General features: G+C 33.5%; 2 protein-coding genes and 3 non-coding genes across 6 annotated transcripts; 1 reads left to right on the top strand and 4 right to left on the bottom strand.

Moving 5' to 3' along the window:
• Positions 1-994: 994 nt before the first annotated feature.
• LOC129885190 (putative late blight resistance protein homolog R1A-3) lies at positions 995-5,608 on the bottom strand. The gene is made up of 3 exons (XM_055959385.1): positions 5,568-5,608; positions 1,241-4,812; positions 995-1,154 (listed from the first exon to the last, which is right to left on the bottom strand). Exons 2-3 carry the CDS (start codon positions 4,764-4,766, stop codon positions 1,135-1,137), a joined length of 3,546 nt encoding a protein of 1,181 aa, XP_055815360.1. The 5' UTR covers positions 4,767-4,812; positions 5,568-5,608; the 3' UTR covers positions 995-1,134.
• A 686-nt stretch (positions 5,609-6,294) lies between these two features.
• Positions 6,295-18,332, top strand: LOC129887856 (uncharacterized). 2 transcript variants are annotated; one of them, XM_055963087.1, is made up of 20 exons: positions 6,295-7,387; positions 7,503-7,703; positions 7,874-7,993; positions 9,549-9,599; positions 9,685-9,822; positions 9,924-9,995; positions 10,071-10,219; positions 10,734-10,869; positions 10,970-11,039; positions 11,133-11,260; positions 11,335-11,391; positions 11,589-11,774; positions 11,876-11,968; positions 12,057-12,142; positions 12,232-12,298; positions 12,378-12,444; positions 12,543-12,679; positions 12,763-12,854; positions 12,933-12,999; positions 18,206-18,332. In XM_055963087.1, the coding sequence occupies exons 1-20, from the start codon at positions 6,359-6,361 to the stop codon at positions 18,287-18,289; spliced, it is 3,030 nt and encodes a 1,009-aa protein (XP_055819062.1). In that variant the 5' UTR covers positions 6,295-6,358; the 3' UTR covers positions 18,290-18,332. The 2 variants fall into 2 exon arrangements, with proteins under 2 accessions (XP_055819062.1, XP_055819061.1); XM_055963086.1 differs by lacking the exon at positions 18,206-18,332 and adding an exon at positions 13,614-14,091.
• On the bottom strand, positions 17,546-17,682 carry LOC129888186 (small nucleolar RNA snoR136). Its single transcript, XR_008766608.1, has one exon. It is a non-coding gene; the product is annotated as a small nucleolar RNA snoR136 (small nucleolar RNA).
• Positions 17,710-17,805, bottom strand: LOC129888130 (small nucleolar RNA SNORD25). Its single transcript, XR_008766557.1, has one exon. It is a non-coding gene; the product is annotated as a small nucleolar RNA SNORD25 (small nucleolar RNA).
• On the bottom strand, positions 17,872-17,967 carry LOC129888131 (small nucleolar RNA SNORD25). The gene has a single exon (XR_008766558.1). It is a non-coding gene; the product is annotated as a small nucleolar RNA SNORD25 (small nucleolar RNA).
• Positions 18,333-19,854: the final 1,522 nt, after the last annotated feature.

The raw sequence follows: 19,854 nt of genomic DNA, 5'->3' as shown, positions 1-19,854 counted from the left end.
TGACTATTTGAAATCCATGTATATATTTAACATTTTTAATAAGAGAAAAAATATAACAATATAATTGTAATATATTTTGAATTCAACATATTATAGATATGTTTCAATGTACATAATTAATATATAACTAAAATAATTTTAATACAAATATATACTTATAAGTATTTATTGCTGATTTCTATTTTACTCAAGGTGAAAATGTTGCGTATATTTGTAGATTCAGAAGCAGACATGGATTTGGTGGTGGATGGAGATGAGGAGAGCAATGAGGTGATTTTAACTATTAAAGGTGAACACATGCTATATATTGTAATAAAAAAAAATTATCAAAAAAGAGTAATAGTTAATCGAATAAAATTTGTTTATGTAAAATTCTATCTCTTTAATAGTGCGAGACCTTTTGAGGAAAATCATGTAACATAAGTTGGTAATGAATTCTTAACGCAACTTTATTATCATTTGCATTAATTTTTCACAACAGTTTGTGATACAATTTCCCAAATAAAACAGACAGTGTCCTTAACAAAACTTTCTTCTTCAAGACCATTCCTTGTTTGGATGGTTGTACCCGTTGTGTTGTATTGTATTATATTGTATTGTTAGTTTAAATACAATGTTTATTTTGATTGTTACTCAAATTCTATTATATCGTCTCGTTTAAATCCATCGCTAGGTAACGATGAAAAGGCCCATTTCATGTAACAACCGATTTGGTGTGATAGTGTCATTACCTTATTATTTTCTTCTCATTTTGTCTTTATTCATTGTTTAATAATTATATTTCATCTTTTATCCTACCTTTTCATAGTAGTTCTACCTGTATCCTAAGTTTATCATTCAAATATCATATATATGTGACATTATGTAACGACGAAAAGAACAATACAATCTATCCAAATATTGTATTCATTAAAACAATATAATCCAATACGATACATTAGAAAACAATACCTAACAACCATCCAAACAAAATGTTAATGTGAAAGCATACAGAATATCATATAATACAATGCATATGTCAATGGAAAGAAATTATTTTGAAGTACACACAAAACTCAAAAAACAAGAAAAAATTATCCATGTAGCTGGATATGATTGTGCATAAACAGCTTAAGAGAAACACTGAATCCTCCTTCAATCACAATCTTCCATTTCTGCTCAACAAAGAAAAACTCATCAAATATATTTTACTAAGATTTAACAGCTCAAAAGATGATGTAAATAATCTCAAGTCAGTTACCTGTTGAACCAGTGTTGCAGTTTTTTATATGCAAGGGGTAAATAAGGACCTTGAGCTCTGCATTTCCATATCCTTCTTGCACTTGTTGAATTTCCAAGACTGAATTTTCAAGAGACTCACGACATCGTTTCACTTCAACTATCTTTAGATTAACAATATCTCCAACCATACAAGGAATTTCTTGAAGATGAAAGCAGTTTTCTACCAGAAGCTGTTCAAGATTGGGAAAGGACTCATCTGAGGCATTCCATGTTGTAATTTTAAGGGATTTCAATTTAAGAACCTTGAGGGTCGGAAACTCTTCATCCTTAATATCCCATGTTTCATGCTGAAATGCTCTATGTTCCAACTTGAGAACCACTAAATTTGGTAATCTACCAATATTAGACAATTCACTTTGTGGCAACAAAACATCTGATATAGTTAGCTTTGTTAGTGTCGCGGGCAAGATGAAATTTAAAATCTTACCGTTGACACTGAGTGTTTCAAGTTGAAGAGTATCTAAGTTGAGTTTGAGAGGCTCTTTACAGTGGCACTTGAGCTTTCGTAGTCTGCTTGCCTTGTTGATCATGTAGTCTGCTAGCTTATTAGTGAGAGACACTGTGGCTAAGGTCTCTATGCAACATATGTTTGTCGATATGCAAGGAATGTGTCCATCAAAAGATCCAACAGGTTCAACATGGACATGCTTTAACCTTGGCATATTATTCCAGATGGTCATCGGAAGAATGGTGCCACTGCCTACTGTTATTACAACCAATACCTCTAGGTTTGAAAGGTTCGATATCCAGAATGGCATAGATACCATATAACCTTTGATTCCAAAGTACTTCAGATGGATCAGCTCTTTTGATCTCTGGAATGAACTGTCCGACATAGGACATTCCATTTGTAGCACTCTTAATAGTTTAAAGTTCTCGAGATCAAAAAATTCCTGGCAGCCAGATTTCGGGGGTCTGAAGAATGCAGACCGAACTTCCAGGTTTCCAATCTTCCCTGCCCAATAAAGGCTATGATGAATGCAAAGCCTCCGGTGCTCATAAAAGGAACTAGACAGATCAGTCTTACCGGTGCTTGTTAGCTGCATAAACTTCTCTTCCTTAGATTTTGTAACACAAAAATCATGTAACATATCATGAATGTGGCATGTTCTGACTCCTCCAGTGGACCTTCTCTTGTTCACCATTATCAAGCTTCTACCGATGAGATCATTCAGTAAGCTTTCTGCAGCAAGCTCTACACTTTCTACCTCTATGTTTGGCACCAATCCCTCAATAGTCCATAACCACGCCAAGTTTGAGAATGGAATTTCTTCACTCTCCCGAAATGACGCAAAATAAAGAAGGCAGGGTTTGAGATGATCTGGCAAGTGCTTGTAGCTCAGTTCTATAACCTCCATGCACTCTTTTGCACTAGTAACAGTATCTAACTTTATACTCTCTGCAATTCTTCTCCAACTTTCCACATTGTTGCTTATCCCAGACAAAACTCCAGCAACCAAAATCACAAGGAGAGGTAGTCCTTTACACTTTCTCGCGATGTTTTCTCCTACTTTTGATAGGTCTGGTGGGCAAGTTTGTTCCCTGAACAGCTTGATTTTCATTAGTTCCCAACTTTCATTTTCATCAAGAAAACGAAGTTCAAGAGGTTCTTTTTCGCGTTTAATTTCGGAAGCCACATCAATGTTTCGGCTGGTTAATAAAATCCTGCTTCTGTTTTTATCATCCGGTAAGCATCTGCTCAAGTATTCCCATGTGTCAACACTCCATATGTCATCAATGTAGAGAAGGTACTTCTTTCCTAACAGAAATTTCCGCAAAGCATCTGCTGGATTTTTCTCATTCTGTTGATTGGAACATTTAACTTGATTCAAAATTCCAAGCAACAACTTTCTTTTGTCATAAGTTTGAGAAACACAACACATAGCTTGGACGTCAAAATGACGCCTTATATTCTCATCATGAAAAACTTTCTTTGCTAGCGTAGTCTTTCCAAGACCAGGCATCCCTACAATAGACACAATATCCAAGTCCTTTCGTCCTATAGTGAGCTGATCGATTAGCAAGTCAGCCTCTTCCTTAAAACCCACCATTACCTCATCAAGTTGTGTAGTCTCAACTACTTGTCTGACAGGATTTGGTGCTTGTTCTTCGATAGGGACTTCAACTTCTCGCATAATTGTATCATGGAACTCTTTCAAATGATCCGTGACAACCTTAGTTTCTGTTGTGATCTTACATAACAAATGTAGATACCAAACAGGATAATCTCCGGTAACGAGGCAATCAATCATGCATTCTGTCTGGTATGCCAGAGATATGACTTCTGTCCAAAGGTCGTGTTTCTTCACCTCCTCAAACTCATGTTTTTTCTTCTCAACTTCATTCAAGAAGGATCTTAAGAGATATAACTCCTCCTGAGCTTCTTCAATAAGATGCTTGACAACAGAATCACACTTTCCCTCTTGCAGCAGCTCTTTCAGGTAGAGTAAGAGGGAATCAATAAAGCCCAATCCATTTGTCCTGGGAAAATTACATTTTGATGACACTGGATCTTCCAAAATTATGTCTTTTAGGTCCTCCATGACATGATCAATCTTTTTTAACAAGTCAGCAAATACCGAGTTAACTTCTGCCGCTTTCTCAATGGAGAAAGAGTAAGCAGCAGATGCTACCTCAGCAATCAGACCTTCAATGCAAGTAAGTTTGTCACTCAATTTTTCCTGGATAACATATAGATCTTCAGGTGGAAAAATGAGCAAAGTTACCAATTGCTTTGATGCTTGGACCAGGCTTTTGATTTGATCCTTTTCAAGAGGAAGCATCAAAGAACATGCCTCATCACCATTTGATAATTCCAACAAATCCTTGAAGATGAAATGAACAAAACCTTCAACAAATTCTATCACATCCCGGCTGTATTGGATTTGAAATTTAACTAAACCTCGTAGAGCTCCAGTATAGATTTCTGCAACGTGAGGTTCAATGGGCTTGATATCTTTCAAAACATGAGAGATTTGAAGTGTCAACTCAGATGCTGAATCTCCATCCATTTCTTCCACATAACAGAGGTAACATATGTAAGCAGCCTTCCCAGTGATGCCCTCAATATGATTAAAAAGAATATTGGATTTCTCTAGCTCCATTCCCGCATCTTTTATGAAATTGAGGAAGGTTTTAAGATATTTTAGACTTTCTTCAAGGACTTGAAACTCTTTCTTCAGAAGAACAAACTTGTCCAAATCTTTCTTGTTGATGAGAAGATCCTTCACATTCTGAAGGATGTATTCAATGAATTTCTGAAACAATGGGCAGCATAAATTTGGTAAAGGCCACCTCCCTGGAACCAATGAAAGGAGAAACTCATAACCTTCTTTGACTTCAGCAGAAGATAAGTCTGCCCTTGTCCCCGAAACAGTATTTCCGACTTGCATTCCATGTCCTCGCAATCTCCCATCCTTAATCCTTCCTTTTTGAGTTGCCCAAAACAAAAAAGTACCAAGAAATCTCCTCTCTATTTCAGACATTTGTTTTCCAGCAGAATTTCCTCAGAGTGGATATATGTCGACAGCTCTGCAAGCAAAGAGATTATCAACAAATCACTTTCTAGGACAAACAAGAAATTAACACAGAATTCCTTTATATGTTGATTGTACTCTTCCTCTTGTATCACAACAGATAATATTTAAGAAATAGATTGTTTGTGATCACAAATAACAGAAACTGTTTGGTTGCACTAAATGTTTTCTGGAAAGTGTGAAGTTATATCTGAAAGTCACAATGCATACTCCAACTCTACACCAGTAAAACTCTGGTGCCATAATAGTTCTTCATATTTCCTCAAATCCGGTGTATCATGAAAGAACTAAACATATCGAGGTTGATTGTCATTTTATTTGTGAGAAGATTCAGGAAAACATGATTTTCACTGGCTCCGTGAAGACAGGAGAGCAACTAGCTGATCTGTTCACAAAAGCATTGAATGAAACTCGAGTTGATTATCTTAACGACAAGCTGGACATGATCAACATCTATGCTCTAGCTTGAAGGGGAGTGTTAGTGAATCATAAAGTTATATGTTTCCTTGTATATAGTATTCTAGCTGATTTCTAAGGATTTAGATATCTAATTACCTTAGTTAGCTTTTTCCTTATCTGTATTTAAATCAGTGTATTATTTGGATAATATACAAGCAATTATCTTGACTTATCTTGTTTCTTTGATATATAACAAAAGCTGATTGTTGCACTATGTCTGCATTCAAAATTATGTAGCAAAAACTGCAAGAATAATATAAATTAAGTTTGTTATAAAAGTCTATCACGTACCTTTTTAACAACTTTGGCAGAGCAGAAAGCAGTGATTTAGGCTTCACCACTTTGTTCTATAATTTTAACCAAAAAACAACAAAGTGGACTTGCTTTTATATGTGTGTTAATCATGGAAGACTTTTGAGATCACTTAATTTTTTATTTTTTTTCTTAAATTAAAATTACAGCTAAATGAAGAACATAAAATGATGCAACTTGATTGTTTCATTATGGCCACTATCGGTTAAGAAATGATTTTTTTTTTCAAGTATTCCCTCATTTTCAATTTATTTGGCCTATTTTCACTTGACATGAAGTTTAAGAAAGTAAAGAAAAAAACTTTCGAATTTTGTGGTCTAAAATTAAAGATATGTAGAATGTACTAAAATGCCGTTTAATTTCGTCATCTTAAACATGTCGTGTGGAAGTTGAAATTAAAGAGTTGTTAAAAAAACGAAAGAATCATTCTTTTTGAACGGTCGAAAAAGAAAAGTAGTTCAAATAATTTGATAAGGAGGAAGTAGTTGAAAGTCTGAACCTATTGAATGATGATGACTTTAAAGTCTGGACCTATTAATTAGCTCATGGTTTACAGAAGAAAGTTCTCACTTGGTGCTCCCAATTTCACCACTTTGTCAAACATCATTTATTTGGAAAGGAAAGGTCAAATAAGACATTTGCAAGTTTGATTTTTTCTTGTCATTAATGTCGCTCACGACAAGAAGTTGAACTTAATCTTAATCAATGGAATTTTTACTTTTCATATCGTGGGATTCAGTTTTTCTCACACAACTTCATCTCCATAGTGAATGCAGAAAGCAATGGAAGGTGATAGAGAGTCACAGAAGGCACATATGGAGGCAATTCTGGGGCCTGATTCACAGACATTTGAAATCTTTATTTCTCATCTCATAGAGAAAAGGTCAGAAGCTAAGTCAATGCTCAGTATGATCAAGCAGAAGGATCCTAACTCATTTGCTGTTAAGCTGGCCAAGTCTCTTGGCTCTCAGCTAGTTCTTCCTGATAACAACAACTGGTCTGAATTATTACCAATGTTGTACCAATGTTTCAGTACTAATAATTCACATTTGACAGAGCATTTAAACTTGTTTGTCGAATTAATCCAACACATTGACGGGGAAGCATTAGTCCATTACATCGATATATTACACCCTATGTTCCTAAACACATTGAATGATTCCCTGGTTAATCTAGACATGAAGATCACTGCCCTGACGGCGATGATTAACTTCATTCAACGGGTGGGGAGTTCAAATGATAGGGAGAGGTTTCAGGATCTATTGCCTGCGATATTGGACATGATGAATGAGGCATTGGAAAATAAATGTGAGGCATCAGCTAGGTCTGAGTTTGAAATTTTGATTGAGTTGGCCAAGAATGTGCCTAGTTTCTTCAGGATGCAGCTTGTGGTTGTGGTGGGTACCATGTTTGATATAGCCAAATGTGAGAGTTACGAAAAGAAAACAAGACATTTGGCGGTTGAATTCGTGATGACATTGGTTGAGGCCAGGGAGAAAGCCCCTGGCATGATCAAGAAGTATCCATTGTTTACTGAAAAATATTTTGCAATTTTATTGAATTTGTTAGTGGATGAGGTTTATGACCCTCTCTTGCCTGATCCTTATGATACATGGGATAAAAAAGATGATTTGATTTTTGTTAAGATGTGTTTTTGGCGGTTGTCCAATGCGCTGGGTGGTAAGACTGTTGGTCCTGTTGCCTTTGAGCAATTCTGTGCTTACTTGGCTGACGACTCGTGGCAGAAGCCATGCGCAGCACTCAATGCACTTGCTCAGATTGTTAAAGGCTGCTCAGAGGTGTGTATATATTGATACACTACTATATATGTTTCCATTATAATTTTATAAAATTAACATCATTGTATTTTGCTTTGCAACTGATAGCTTGATCATCTCTTCTTCATTATGATAGGTGATGATTAGGAATATGAATCTAGTGGTGACAATGGTTATGGATAGTATGGGACATCCTCATCCTGGAGTCAGATTCGCCTCCATGGAAGCAATTCACGAGTTTTTGCGTTTCATGCGTCCTCATTTTCAAGAACAATGTCATCACCAAGTATTGCCAGCATTAACTAAAGCGTTGGATGATGACAGTGTACGAGTGCAGGTATGTACGTCGTACGATGATATGAACTCCTTTGGATGCTAGTATCTATCATATGTTCCAAATTACAATTGCAAAATTTTCTTACTGAACCTTTTCAATGGGCTTAGCTTTTAACTTTATTAGATTAATTTAATGCCTGCTCTAACTTTACTATCTTCATATTTTCCTAGGTCAAGGTCATACTCGCGATCTGGGGTTTCATTCGTGCTGGCACGCCTGAATTTTTGAGACCTTACATTCACGGAATGCACAATAAACTGCTTCAACTGTCGTCACATACTGTTGTCGCGGTACGTATTGTAGACTAAGTGCAAGAGAAATCAGAACATTTTCCTAAATGATAAGAACCCTCCACATTTACAAAGTAAGCTTGAATGTCCTTTGAGGTCTTGCCTTGCCTGATTTATCTTTGTAGTGACATCTTTAAATTCTGTCTCATTTAAAACTCTTCCGCTTGGGCTTGAATACTTATAATTTCAGCCAAATATTTCTCGTCATATCCTGGTATAGACTCTGTGTCTTCTACCGAGATAATATTTCATATGGTCACTCAACTAAGGGTCTTTCTCTCAGAAAGTCACTCACTTTCTTTTATAACCTCAAAGTCACTCATGTATGGATATTTTACCTACAAAGTCTCCCAAGTCCCAACGTATTTAATTGATTTTGTCATTAAAATTTATTAACATGAAATGTTTATTTAAAATCCATTCTTGAACGGGTACTCGATCCTAGTGCTAGTTTATCTCTAAGTCCTCTCCCAGGATCCAGTCCTGTCAACTCTTATTCCTTCTCCTCCCTGTCTGAAGAAACAGCTAAGGAAAGCCCATCTTCTAAACTGTTTGAGGAACCTTGTCCAGTAATCTCTAAAGATCACACTCCAGTCGAAAGGTCAGATAGTCCCTTGATTGGCCAAATTACCAATGTACAGGAAGAGTCTACTATGAAACAAACTGAGCAGGAACCAGGTACAACAATCATCTCTGAGATAGTTCATCTAAATCAATGGAGGGAACAGTTAGGGGACTTGTCACAAGAAGCAAAGCAAAAGAGCACATGGAGACAGTGCTAAAGTCCAGTCAGGATAAAACTGCTAGACGAAGAAGACAAATGCGACAGTCTGTAGCTGAAGTGGAAGTATCTCATGAAAAAGTGGTAGACTTGGAAGAAGTGGATGTCTCTCATGGCAGAAGATCCTACTTCTAAAACTACCAAGGGACAAGATCTTCAGGGAAGCCAAGATCATATGGAAGTAAGAAGGGAATGAAGAGTCTCTAGGACCAGCAGGAAAGCAATCAACAAAAAGGGGGAGGAAAGAAATCTGAAATGAAGAGGAAAAGGGAGAGTGAAACCCAAGTGAGACAAGAAGTTGTTATCGAGGAACCTGGTGCCTGTGCTGACAAAGAACTGACTCATGTTTTCATGACATGATTTAATTCCTAGATTGCATAAGGTTGTAATCTAAATCTTGGCTCGTGTTTAGTGCATGTGTTGGTAAAGCCTACGTGGTAGGTCGTGTTTTTTTTCTTCCTTAAGCAAGAAGGTTTCCACATAAACATTATGTGTTCCTTTACTTTCTGCTGTGTAGATTGTTCTTTATTGTTCTTAGCTGTTCGTAGTCAAGAACCTAGTCCCTTGACTCGTGTTGGACTCACACAAGTCAACATAGTTGAAATCATGACCCCAGCCAGTGGTAACTCTATCAGCAATTGCTTTGGATTTATTCACTTTGACTCTCGTTTCCTCGAAACCAGCAAGCTTTATGTTATTTTCTCTAAGGTAGTTAATCATCTCCTTCTGTTTATACCTTTTATCTAGACATATTTTTTTTTTTTGACATGAAAGGTCCAAAATTCAGCGTCAACTCTACTCAAACTTTTGGCTAAGCATTGTAAGGTATTACCTAGTAATTCTGCTTCAACTTTTATTATGAGTATGTTGTATTAAGCTGACTATATATACATTAACATTACTTCAACAGGAGTGCTTCGGGAACAACTACGACTCTTTAAATCCACTTTTGGAAACTACACTGGTACAAGCAAATTTTCCAAGCAAAGATGTGGAGATGATCATGTCAAAAACGTTCAAAGCTGGCAGTTCGGCACATGCAAAACAGGTCTTCCACCAGTTAATGCCAAATGGATCCTATACATCTCAACTTAGAGCTTATTTTTTATTTGTTTTCTATTTTCTGTTGTTGTCATAATGTCATTAAAGATTATGGAAGCAGTTATATCATTACAAGGATCACAAGAGGAGGAGGATACACGTACCATCTTCAAGCTAGACGTATGTGTTAATCCCTTAATTTCAATTAATCAGTCTTCTAGATTGGTCTCCCTATATTTCTGGATGTCATTGCAGGCTATTAGTGGATTTTGCGAGGCCATAGGGAAGCGTTTTCTTCCTTGCACCAGCGTTGTCATGCCCCTTTTGTTTCAATGTGCTCAACTTGAACTCGATAAAACCATATTATCTGCAGATTCAGACCATACTTATTTAGATGATGATAGGTACGTGGGCAGTTAGTTTTTTTCGTCTTTTAGACTAGGATTATTTTTTTAATGAGGTTTTTGATGAAGAATGACAAAAGTTCCATATTGATGGTTAATGAGATGGATGGACTCCTTACAAGGCTTGGACAATCCTTCTCCCTTTGAGCTAGCTTTTGGAGTGTGAGTTACCGGTACATCTAACAAGATAGTACAATTCACGACTCATAAGATGGACTACCTGCATTCATTTGTTGGATACTCATTCCAGTGAAATGTCTGTTGAAATGAATCATATCGTTGTTGATCACATTTTTATGTACATGATGTTTGTTCTGGCATTGTGGCATTTTTGCAGTTTAATCAACTTACTAGACTTTTTGTTGTCAAGCAGTTCTAAGCCTAAAATTCTATCATCAAGCCTTTCCATTATGTTCTGATGACATGTCAATTAAGAAATAAGAACTATGGAATCAAAATGATAACTTTCTATTTGTAAGAAACTAGGACATTGCTTAAGTTTCACATCTTGCAGTATACACAGAGTCAACGTTGGGGATACAACGATATGTATAAAAAAAAGTTCCCTAACGAAGAAAGCTTTAGCATGTGAAGTCCTAGGCATGATTGCTTACCAATTGAAGGAAGATTTCTACCCATGGATTTTCCAGGTTGTTCCACTTGGACTTCTCTCTTTTTTTTTCTAGGCTAGCTTTTGATCGAGAACTGAAAATTTAACATGTGATTTCAATGGCCTAATGCATGATACAGACTGCTTCAATTTTATTTCCACTTTTGAAATTCCATTTCAAAAATGAGGTCAGGATCAATACTGTTCAAGGTGATATTTCTCAGAATTTCATATGGTTAATTTTTCTTCGTCTTTTATAACTTTCTGTTCACCGCCAAGACTTTTAATTTGTAATGTTTATAGTCATGCAGCACCTTCTGCAATCTGCTAAACTGGCTAAAGAGAAAGGGATTGCTCCAGGTGGAAGCCATTTGAATTTCAAGCAGTTTTCGGACAGTATAATACTGAATTTGTTGGAAGCTTTGCATGAGGTTTTCTTTTAACATTAAGCTTCTTCTATTTTTGGATAATGAGAAAGTGACACTTTGATTTCTATATCACACAGGAGATTGATACAAAGATATATATACTTATGATGGATACATTGCATGGGTGCCTTCAGGTTCGTGATCTTTAAAAACGGTTTATTTGTTTGATCCAAGGTTTTCGGTGTTTCACTATGATCTAGGTATGAAGTTTTTGGAACTGTTACTTAAAATGTTCCATTAGTATCATCAAAGTGAGAAAATAGCAATAGTGACAAAATCCGAGTTAGAATGGCAAAATATGATTTTTAAGTCCTTCTGTTTCTTCTTTCAGCTATGTGGATCACTTCTCAATGAAGAGAAGCTTCGTCCGATCGTGGATGAGATAAAGCATGTCATTACAGAAAGTTCAAATAGAAAAGGAAAACTCACAGAGAGAGAAAAAACAGAAGACTTTGATGCTGAGGAAGCTGAATTGCTGAGGGGGGAAAAACAGCAACAAGATCAAATTTTTTCCCTTGTATGTTCCATTTCTTAAATCAGTAATTAAGTGATTGATACACTGTTGTCTTTATATATTCATGCATTTTCACTTTGGTTCTGCTGTTACTCTTGAAACAGGCTGGTCAGATATTACGTATACTGATCGAAACATTCAAGGTTGTTTTTTTGCCTTACTTTGATGAGCTATCATTATATCTGATTCCGATATGGGTAAGTTACGATCATCGACATCATTCTAACATGACGTTTGTTTATTATTCATATCTAGCATATCTTATTGTTTCCGATTTTTGTTAAGGGTAAAGAAATGACAATTCAAGAGAAAATTGCATCACTTTATGTCTTTAATGGTCTTGTGAAAGAGGTCTCTGAAGCAGCTCTAAAGTGAGTTTAATTGGTCTGTATGAGTTTTTCTTAAATTATTGGGATGTCAACATTTTGATAAATTACTTACTTCCTATGCCCAAAACTAGGTACTGTGATGTATTTCTACCTTTGCTTCTGAAAGCAAGCAACGACGAAAACCCAACAGTTAGACAGGTGATTGCTTACATTCCTGTTATTCAACTTGGTTGCACACAACATGGTTAAACCAAAACACCAATGACTTTGTGTTCAGAATGCTCTATATGGACTTGGGCTTTACGCGGAATATGATGGTTCTGTTTTCAAACCTTATGTTAGAGGTATATTAATAATGTGTGATATTTAGATTCATGTACTGGATGACAAATTCAAGTATTCTTGTATAGTTGTATTTACTAAATATTATGGCATGGTGCAGAGGCTATTTCACAGATCAATGTAGTGATAATGCATTTACGTGCTCGTGAACCTGAGAATGAACTTGCATATGACAATGCTGTTTCTACACTTGGTAAGATATGTAAGTTTCATCGGGAACTTATCGACTCAGACCAGGTTTGTCCTTCTAACAATCCCTAATGTTAAGTGATCTTGTTATAATTTCTTCACAATTCTTATTCTGAATCCTTTGGTGGTAGGTCATTCCCATTTGGTTGAATTGTCTGCCTATAAAGGGTGACCTTGATGAAGCCAAAGATGTTCATGGTGAACTATGTTCTATGGTTGAAAGGTATTGAATTTGTTTGCAAACTCTAATATTTAATATCTTCATAGTCTTTATTGTTTTAGCAAATTTTATCCCTTGCAGGTCAGATAGAGAACTTTTGGGTCCCAAATATGAACACTTACCAAAAATTGTATCAGTTTTTGCAGAGGTTAGTTCCATATCAGAATTGAGTTGTTGATTTGTTCGAAATAAATTTTTAAGGCATAATACATAAACATGACTGTTAACTTGGTTTGAACTGACAATTATGAATCTAATTTTACTAATGAACAAGTAGGTACTTTAACTATCTAAAACTTGAACAAATAGACAATTCGTCTTACATGACATCCTACATGACAATTTTGTGTCCTACGTGGCATCCTACGTGTATTATGCCACGTAGGACATGTGTATCTACTTGTTCAATTTTATATAAGTTTAAATGCCTATGTGAAATGAGGGCAAGTTAAATGACATATTTATATATTATGCCAATTTTTAATCAAATCACGAGGCATTTTTGGATCATACTATTAATTACAGGAGCATTTTTAAACCAAACTATTAACTGAGAGAGGTTAGTTCCATATCAAAATTGAGTTGTTCATTTGTTCCTGATAATTTTTTAATCAATCACGAGGCATTTTTGGATCATACTATTAACTATAGGATCATTTTTAAACCAAACTTTTAAATGAGAGCATTTATTTTTCATAGTTCAAAAGCATTTTTGAACCCTTTTCCATGTAGCAACTTGTTAATTTAGTTTCACTTTTTAAGGTTCTATGTGGTGGAAAAGATCTTGCTACAGAAGAAACAGCAAAGTGTATGATTAATCTGTTGAGGAATCTTCTTCTTCTTCATAAAGAAGTACCACCAACCACCTTGACAGCAGCATGGACATTACTATTGCCTGAGCAGGAGATGGAACTGAAATCCATTCTATTTCCTGAACAACTTTATGTGGTGCTCTATTCTCCACTGAATCCTGATAAAAAATACGTCATCCATTTCAAAAAGAATGACCTCCTCAAAGACTGCCGAGTAACTGAAGGACCTTCTCGAGCACAGAATAGATAATGGAGAGATAGAGCTAGCCTATTCATTATGCAAAATCAATGCTCCTGGCCACTCTCACAAAAGACTTTCCATCTTATCTCTGTAAGTAGTAAGGCCAAGTGTATATAATTGTTGTTTTACATTGTGTAACGATCCATTAGGTCGTTTTGAGAACTAGAACTTTTTATTTCATAAAAGACTCACCCCGTAAATTTTTAATGGATATTTTGGACTATTCGATTACCATGGTTATTTAGTTAAGGTATAAATTTAAATAATTAATTTAATTAGTAGACTAAATTGATAATTTAGTTAATATGTTATACCACTTATCCATATTTATTAAAATAAGTTATGAAATTTAACTATTATTTATTTATTGATTCATAATTAATTACCCTAATTTGTAAAAGAAAAGAAACGAAGGAAGAGACGGAAATATAAAAAAAAAAGAGAAGAGAACGCCGACTGCATCAGGTACCTACGAAATCTATATTATATGTATATGGTAGAGGTCACTTTAGTGTAAATAGTACTACAGTGCCATACATTAGAAAGAAGGAAAAAATTGGTTCAGCAAATAGTTGTTATTTTGTTTTATTGCAGTTTATACAATTGATTAGTTTAATAGTTAGAAGGAAGGCAATTGGAAATTTCAAAGGTAAAGCATTGTGAGGAAATTATTAACTATTGGTTAGAGGTTATATATTATTATTTATATATGATGTAATTGCAGGAGGCATGATGTTGGGCTCTTAATTAAAGTATAATGTTGGTTTCTTATACAGTAACATCACGGCCAATGGTAAAATGTGGCTTCGATCTTTATTTTTATATAATCATTGCATGATAATTTAAGTTTTGATGTATTGAGATAGATAATTAAATATTAGGTGTATGGTATTACTTAAATATCATTAGAGTTATTATATTGGAGCAATTAAGACTTAACCCTAGGCTTGAGTTTTAGTGAACTGATTTTAGAGTTGAGTTTGTTGTGGGTCTAGGTAAAACATATAAATAATATTGGTTTCTACGGACTAGTTTACTTATAAATATTATATATTTGATAGATTGAAAACGGTCTGAGGCATTGAAGAAAGGAAAAACATTGGTGGATTAGTTTGCTTTACTTCAGATCTTCGATTGATGTAAGATATGGTTTTATTCTATATTATAGATAGACCTTTAATAGTGATTGATATTCATTGAGTAATGTGTGAAATTTACTATGCATTTAATTGTTGTGGTTTGGATGATTGATATGTTGTTGTGATTGGTCTGAAATTCCAAGACCGTGAAATTCATAATCTTGAACTTGCCCTATCAAAAATGGTGTCTTGAATAAAGAACGTTTGATGAAATATTGTTAATGAAGTGGAATGTAATCATGAAGACATGATACATTAATTATATTTGGATCGGGTGTCACATTCCGACACGATATATTTGGATCGAGTGTCACATTCCAGCACGGTAATATTAAAGAAAAACAAATTAAAATGACTTAATACTACCCAATCTCCAAAACTCATTTTTCAAAAGAGTATGATGTGGAGGCCTGAGTCATCATGTGTGACCTCGATGTTGTTGACTGGTTATGAAATTGTTCATTTTGTTGTCACTTGATCTTGTTGGTTGTCACCTGTTTAGTGTTATGGTTGATTTTTCGCTACTACTTTGTGCATATTGATTTCTATTTTGAGTCAGTCGATGATATCTACTCAGTACATGTTATCCTGTACTGACTCCTACTTGTATTTTTTCTTGTTTTATTTTGTGGAGTGCATCGAGTGTTCCACCGACTTCGATTCGACCTCAGCTCTAGTCAGTCTCAAGATCATCGGATTTCAGGGTGAGCTATCCTTCTAGCTCGTGATAGATTTTCTCAGTTACGGCATGGTGTCTTTAATTTTCGGACACATTTTATTATTTGTTTATTTTAGTGTTTGATACTTCCAAACTTAATTTTAAAAATTAGATGTCATTAATGTGATGACTTTCAAGTTTTGAAAAAATATATTTAATTGAGCTTCCGCGTTATTATCATATTTACTAGTTGGAGTTTGTATCGTTGGTTCTCCCACCTAGGAGGTTAAGTGTGGTGTCACTCATGGCCCATTTTGGATCGTAACGTGCACCAAAATATATTTATGTTAATATTATAATTGAAGTATTTTTATAATTAATGTAACATATTTAAACAAAATACTATCTTTTTTATTCTTATATTATCTTTTTCCCAAAGTATATTTTAGATTCTTATTAGGTTGCTTTTCTTTACCCATTTGTCTTATGTTAAAAGTAACTTTTTTTTAAAATCATTTTTAAAATATTCAAACACTCATGAGGCCTAAAATTTACTCAATAGGTTGATTTGACCAACTTTTATTTCTAATTCAAACACCCTTTCATTCAAAAAAAAATTAATTATGGTTGAGGCACAGCCATCCTCATAAGTATTTTATCTCTCCTTTTTTTTAATAGTCATAAATCTTTTATTTATTCAAAATCAAATAGAAATAAATAAATTATTTTCAATCCAAATTTTGAGTCTTTTTTTCCGTATATGCTAATATGATTAAAAGATTGAACTCCCATTATAGTTTATAGTCTCCTTTCCTTGATTTCTGTTTTTTCTTGGTTGATTGCTTAGATTTTTAACTTAGAGATCAATGATAAAAATATTTTGATTTAAAAAGATCAATGATAAAAAAATATTTAGATGTCACACCAAGTACAAAATTTAAAAAGAATTATTTCTATTTTTTTTTGAAGAACAAGTGATTTTGCAATACTTATTGTGATTTCACTTATTTATTGGTGACCTTTTTTCTGTATGAACTTTTTTTAAAATTTGGTTTTGATATATCAAGATATTTTGATGGTAGTTTAATTAACTAATAGATGAATAATTAAAAGACTAAAAACAAGCCATTTTGAACATAAAATCAATTTGTAAAATCATCAAAATAAAATTACAAATCAAGCTAGAAAGTAAAGAAATAGAATTAAATTCATATAAAGGTACCACCAAGATTACAAACAAAAAGAGTAAAAATTTAATTTCACACACACATAGAGATATAGAAATTAAAATTTTTAAATAAATATTTATATAATTAATTTGGTGTGGTTTTTTAATTTATTTTTACATAAAAACCAAAATTAATTATGTCAATTTTTTAAAACTAAAATGTTAAAATAAAATCAAGTAAAAAAATATTCAATTTGACTAAATTTTTATTCAGTTCAATTTTCGATATTCAATGAACACCTCCTACAGCAAATATAAATTTTGGGTAAATTTCTCATTTAAAAATTATCTTTTTAAGTTACGTTAGGTTTTGATTCAATTTTTTGAAATATAAAATGAAAATTTTCTAAGAATTCTTTCATGGCTACAAGGAATAATTATGTTTTGGTTGATTTAGCTGAGAAGTAGAAGGACAAACCATATTAAAATTTTTCATTTCATTCATATTTCATAAATTATTTTTGTCTCTTTATCATTTAAGAATCATGCCTAATTTAAAAAATAATACATATCTATTTTGGATCCAATTTCATGATTTAGAATTTTACATTATTAAAAATCCTCCCAAGGAATATAAAATTATTTAATATTTAAACAAGCAGTTTAAAATAAATCGTAATGTAGTACCCCAACGTCCAAATACACCACAAAATTTAGGTGCAAAGGATAGCGAGGGGAACATTATTTTTAGCTTCACTTGTTAAAAGTACCACACTACAAAAGTATGATCCACAAAAATAATTAGCAAAGCATAGTATAAAAATAAAATAAAATATTAGAAACAACTCAGTCCCTTAGATGTTCAATTAATTGCGATCATCTTCACAAATCATTACAGGTCTGTAACTGTAAAAAAAATTAATCATCATTGTTGTTTCCATTAAAACAATCTAAATAAAAATAATTAGTACAAAAGATATAATATATATATTTATTGATGAACAAAACTCAGTCCCTTAGATGTTCAATTTTTTTCCGATCATTTTCGGAAATCATTACAGGTCTGTAACTGTAAAAAATTTACTCATCATCGTTTGTTCATCAAAAAAATTATTAATTGTAGCTGCCCCCAGAGTTCTCTACACACTAAATGAAGAGAAATATGAAAAAGGAGCAACACAATTAGTATTGCTTCAAGGGAACGAGTTGGTCAAAAATAAATTATTTCTTGCCAACCAGATTAAAGAAGCATAAAATATATACAAATACACACAAAAATTAGATTAAAGAAGCATAAAATATAGATATCACCATTGATGAAGTTTTCAATCTGCAGCGGCAGAAGAAGAGTAATTGCTATGTATTATGCAGCTTAGTGGTACTAGTTATATACTTGAATGGGAGGATAGTAGGGTTTTGAGGAAAGAACATATTTTGGGCTTTTAATATGGCCCAAATGTATGAAGCCCATTTATATCAAACCATGTTGGGTTGTCTCTAACACTTTGTTTGGATGGTTGTTATGTGTTGTTTCATAATGTATCGTATTATATTATATTATATTGTTTTAATGAATATCGTGTTTCGATAGATTGTATCGTTCTCCGTCGTTACATAATGTCATTTATCCATCATTCGAATGATAAAACTTACGAGAAAAGTAGGATACGGGGTAGAGTTAATATGAAAAGGTAGGGTAAAAGATGAAATATAATTATTAAATAATAAATAAAGAAAAAATGAGAAGAAAATATTAAGGTAACTACGCGAACACACCAAATCAATCGTTACATAAAATGGGTCTTTTCGTCGTTACCTAATGATGGATTTAAATGATACGATATAATAGAATTTAAGTAACAATCAAAACAAACACTGTATTTAAACTAACAATACAATACAATACAATACAACGGGTAACAACCATCCAAACAAGGTGTTTTGGTAGACATTTTGAGGTTATGTATAACTAGCACACCATATTTAGTATTAGTAATCTTAATTATTCAGATTTCAATCATTAAGTATGTTTGTTTTCAAGGTTTGAATCTAAATCATTCAGATATTAATTATTAAGTACGTTTATTTTTCTTATTTTACAACCGATTTGAATAGGTTTGAATGATTAAGATCCATAACAAAGCTTTAATATCGTTAAGATGTCTATTTAAGTTTTTTTTTATATAAATGGCAATTACCGCTATTTCATCAACTTTCACCCATCACTCACAACCACCATTAGAGCAACAAGTACCACCATCGTCAATCACCACGACCACCATCCTCAGCCCAATTACCATAACCACCACTACCGTCAATCAATAAAAATCAATCGTCATCACCATTAGTTATCATTTACCATTATCAATAATTATCATTATATCCACTAATTACTATTAATAATTACCACCATTATATATCAATAACCGCCATCATTATTCACCACCACCATTAGCTCTAAATATCACCCCATTACTAATTATCAGTCGCCACCACCATCAACCACGATTGATCACTACGCCAACCACTATACCTTAAGATATAACTCACAACCACCATCATCAGCCATGAGTCAACATCATCCCAAATCGACATACACAATCACCTTCGTTAGTTAATACCACCACCAATTGTCATATAAAAAATTAAAAATATTTTATTGATATAATATTAAATTCATTTTATATTTATTATTTTTCAACAAAAAATATTTTTTATATGTTTAGATATTGAGAAAACAAATCGTCGTAACTATTTACGTTTAGGCATGTATCAAGCCTTTTAAGAAATTATGTGACGTTTCTCCATTTTCAGGCATCTTCCCGCTCAAAAAGATCACCAATTTAGTACTATTCTCAACTGCTTCTTTTTTTAATCAAGTGTCTATCAAAAATAAATTCTATTTGTGAGATTATAGTGCGTATTTGGTTGTTTGTAATACTACTCCCAACTAACACAAAAGATTTCTTGGTTCTGATAAGTGAA

The sequence above is a fragment of the Solanum dulcamara genome, chromosome 4, assembly GCF_947179165.1.
Source record: "Solanum dulcamara chromosome 4, daSolDulc1.2, whole genome shotgun sequence".
In the NCBI taxonomy this organism is placed as follows: Eukaryota; Viridiplantae; Streptophyta; class Magnoliopsida; order Solanales; family Solanaceae; genus Solanum; species Solanum dulcamara.
The sequence above is the reverse complement of the archived record's forward strand: the minus strand, read 5'-3'. Positions and strand labels throughout refer to the sequence as shown.

Bases quoted from the DNA above. Each gene is read 5' to 3' on its own strand.
- LOC129885190 (XM_055959385.1), bottom strand. From the start codon at position 4,766: ATGTCTGAAATAGAGAGGAGATTTCTTGGTACTTTTTTGTTTTGGGCA. The intron at 1,155-1,240 runs GTAACTGACTTG...TTTGTTGAGCAG, and splicing joins CTGCAACACTGGTTCAACAG to AAATGGAAGATTGTGATTGA.
- LOC129887856 (XM_055963086.1), top strand. From the start codon at position 6,359: ATGCAGAAAGCAATGGAAGGTGATAGAGAGTCACAGAAGGCACATATG. The intron at 12,680-12,762 runs GTTTGTCCTTCT...CTTTGGTGGTAG, and splicing joins AACTTATCGACTCAGACCAG to GTCATTCCCATTTGGTTGAA. The intron at 13,000-13,613 runs GTTAGTTCCATA...TCACTTTTTAAG, and splicing joins TTGTATCAGTTTTTGCAGAG to GTTCTATGTGGTGGAAAAGA.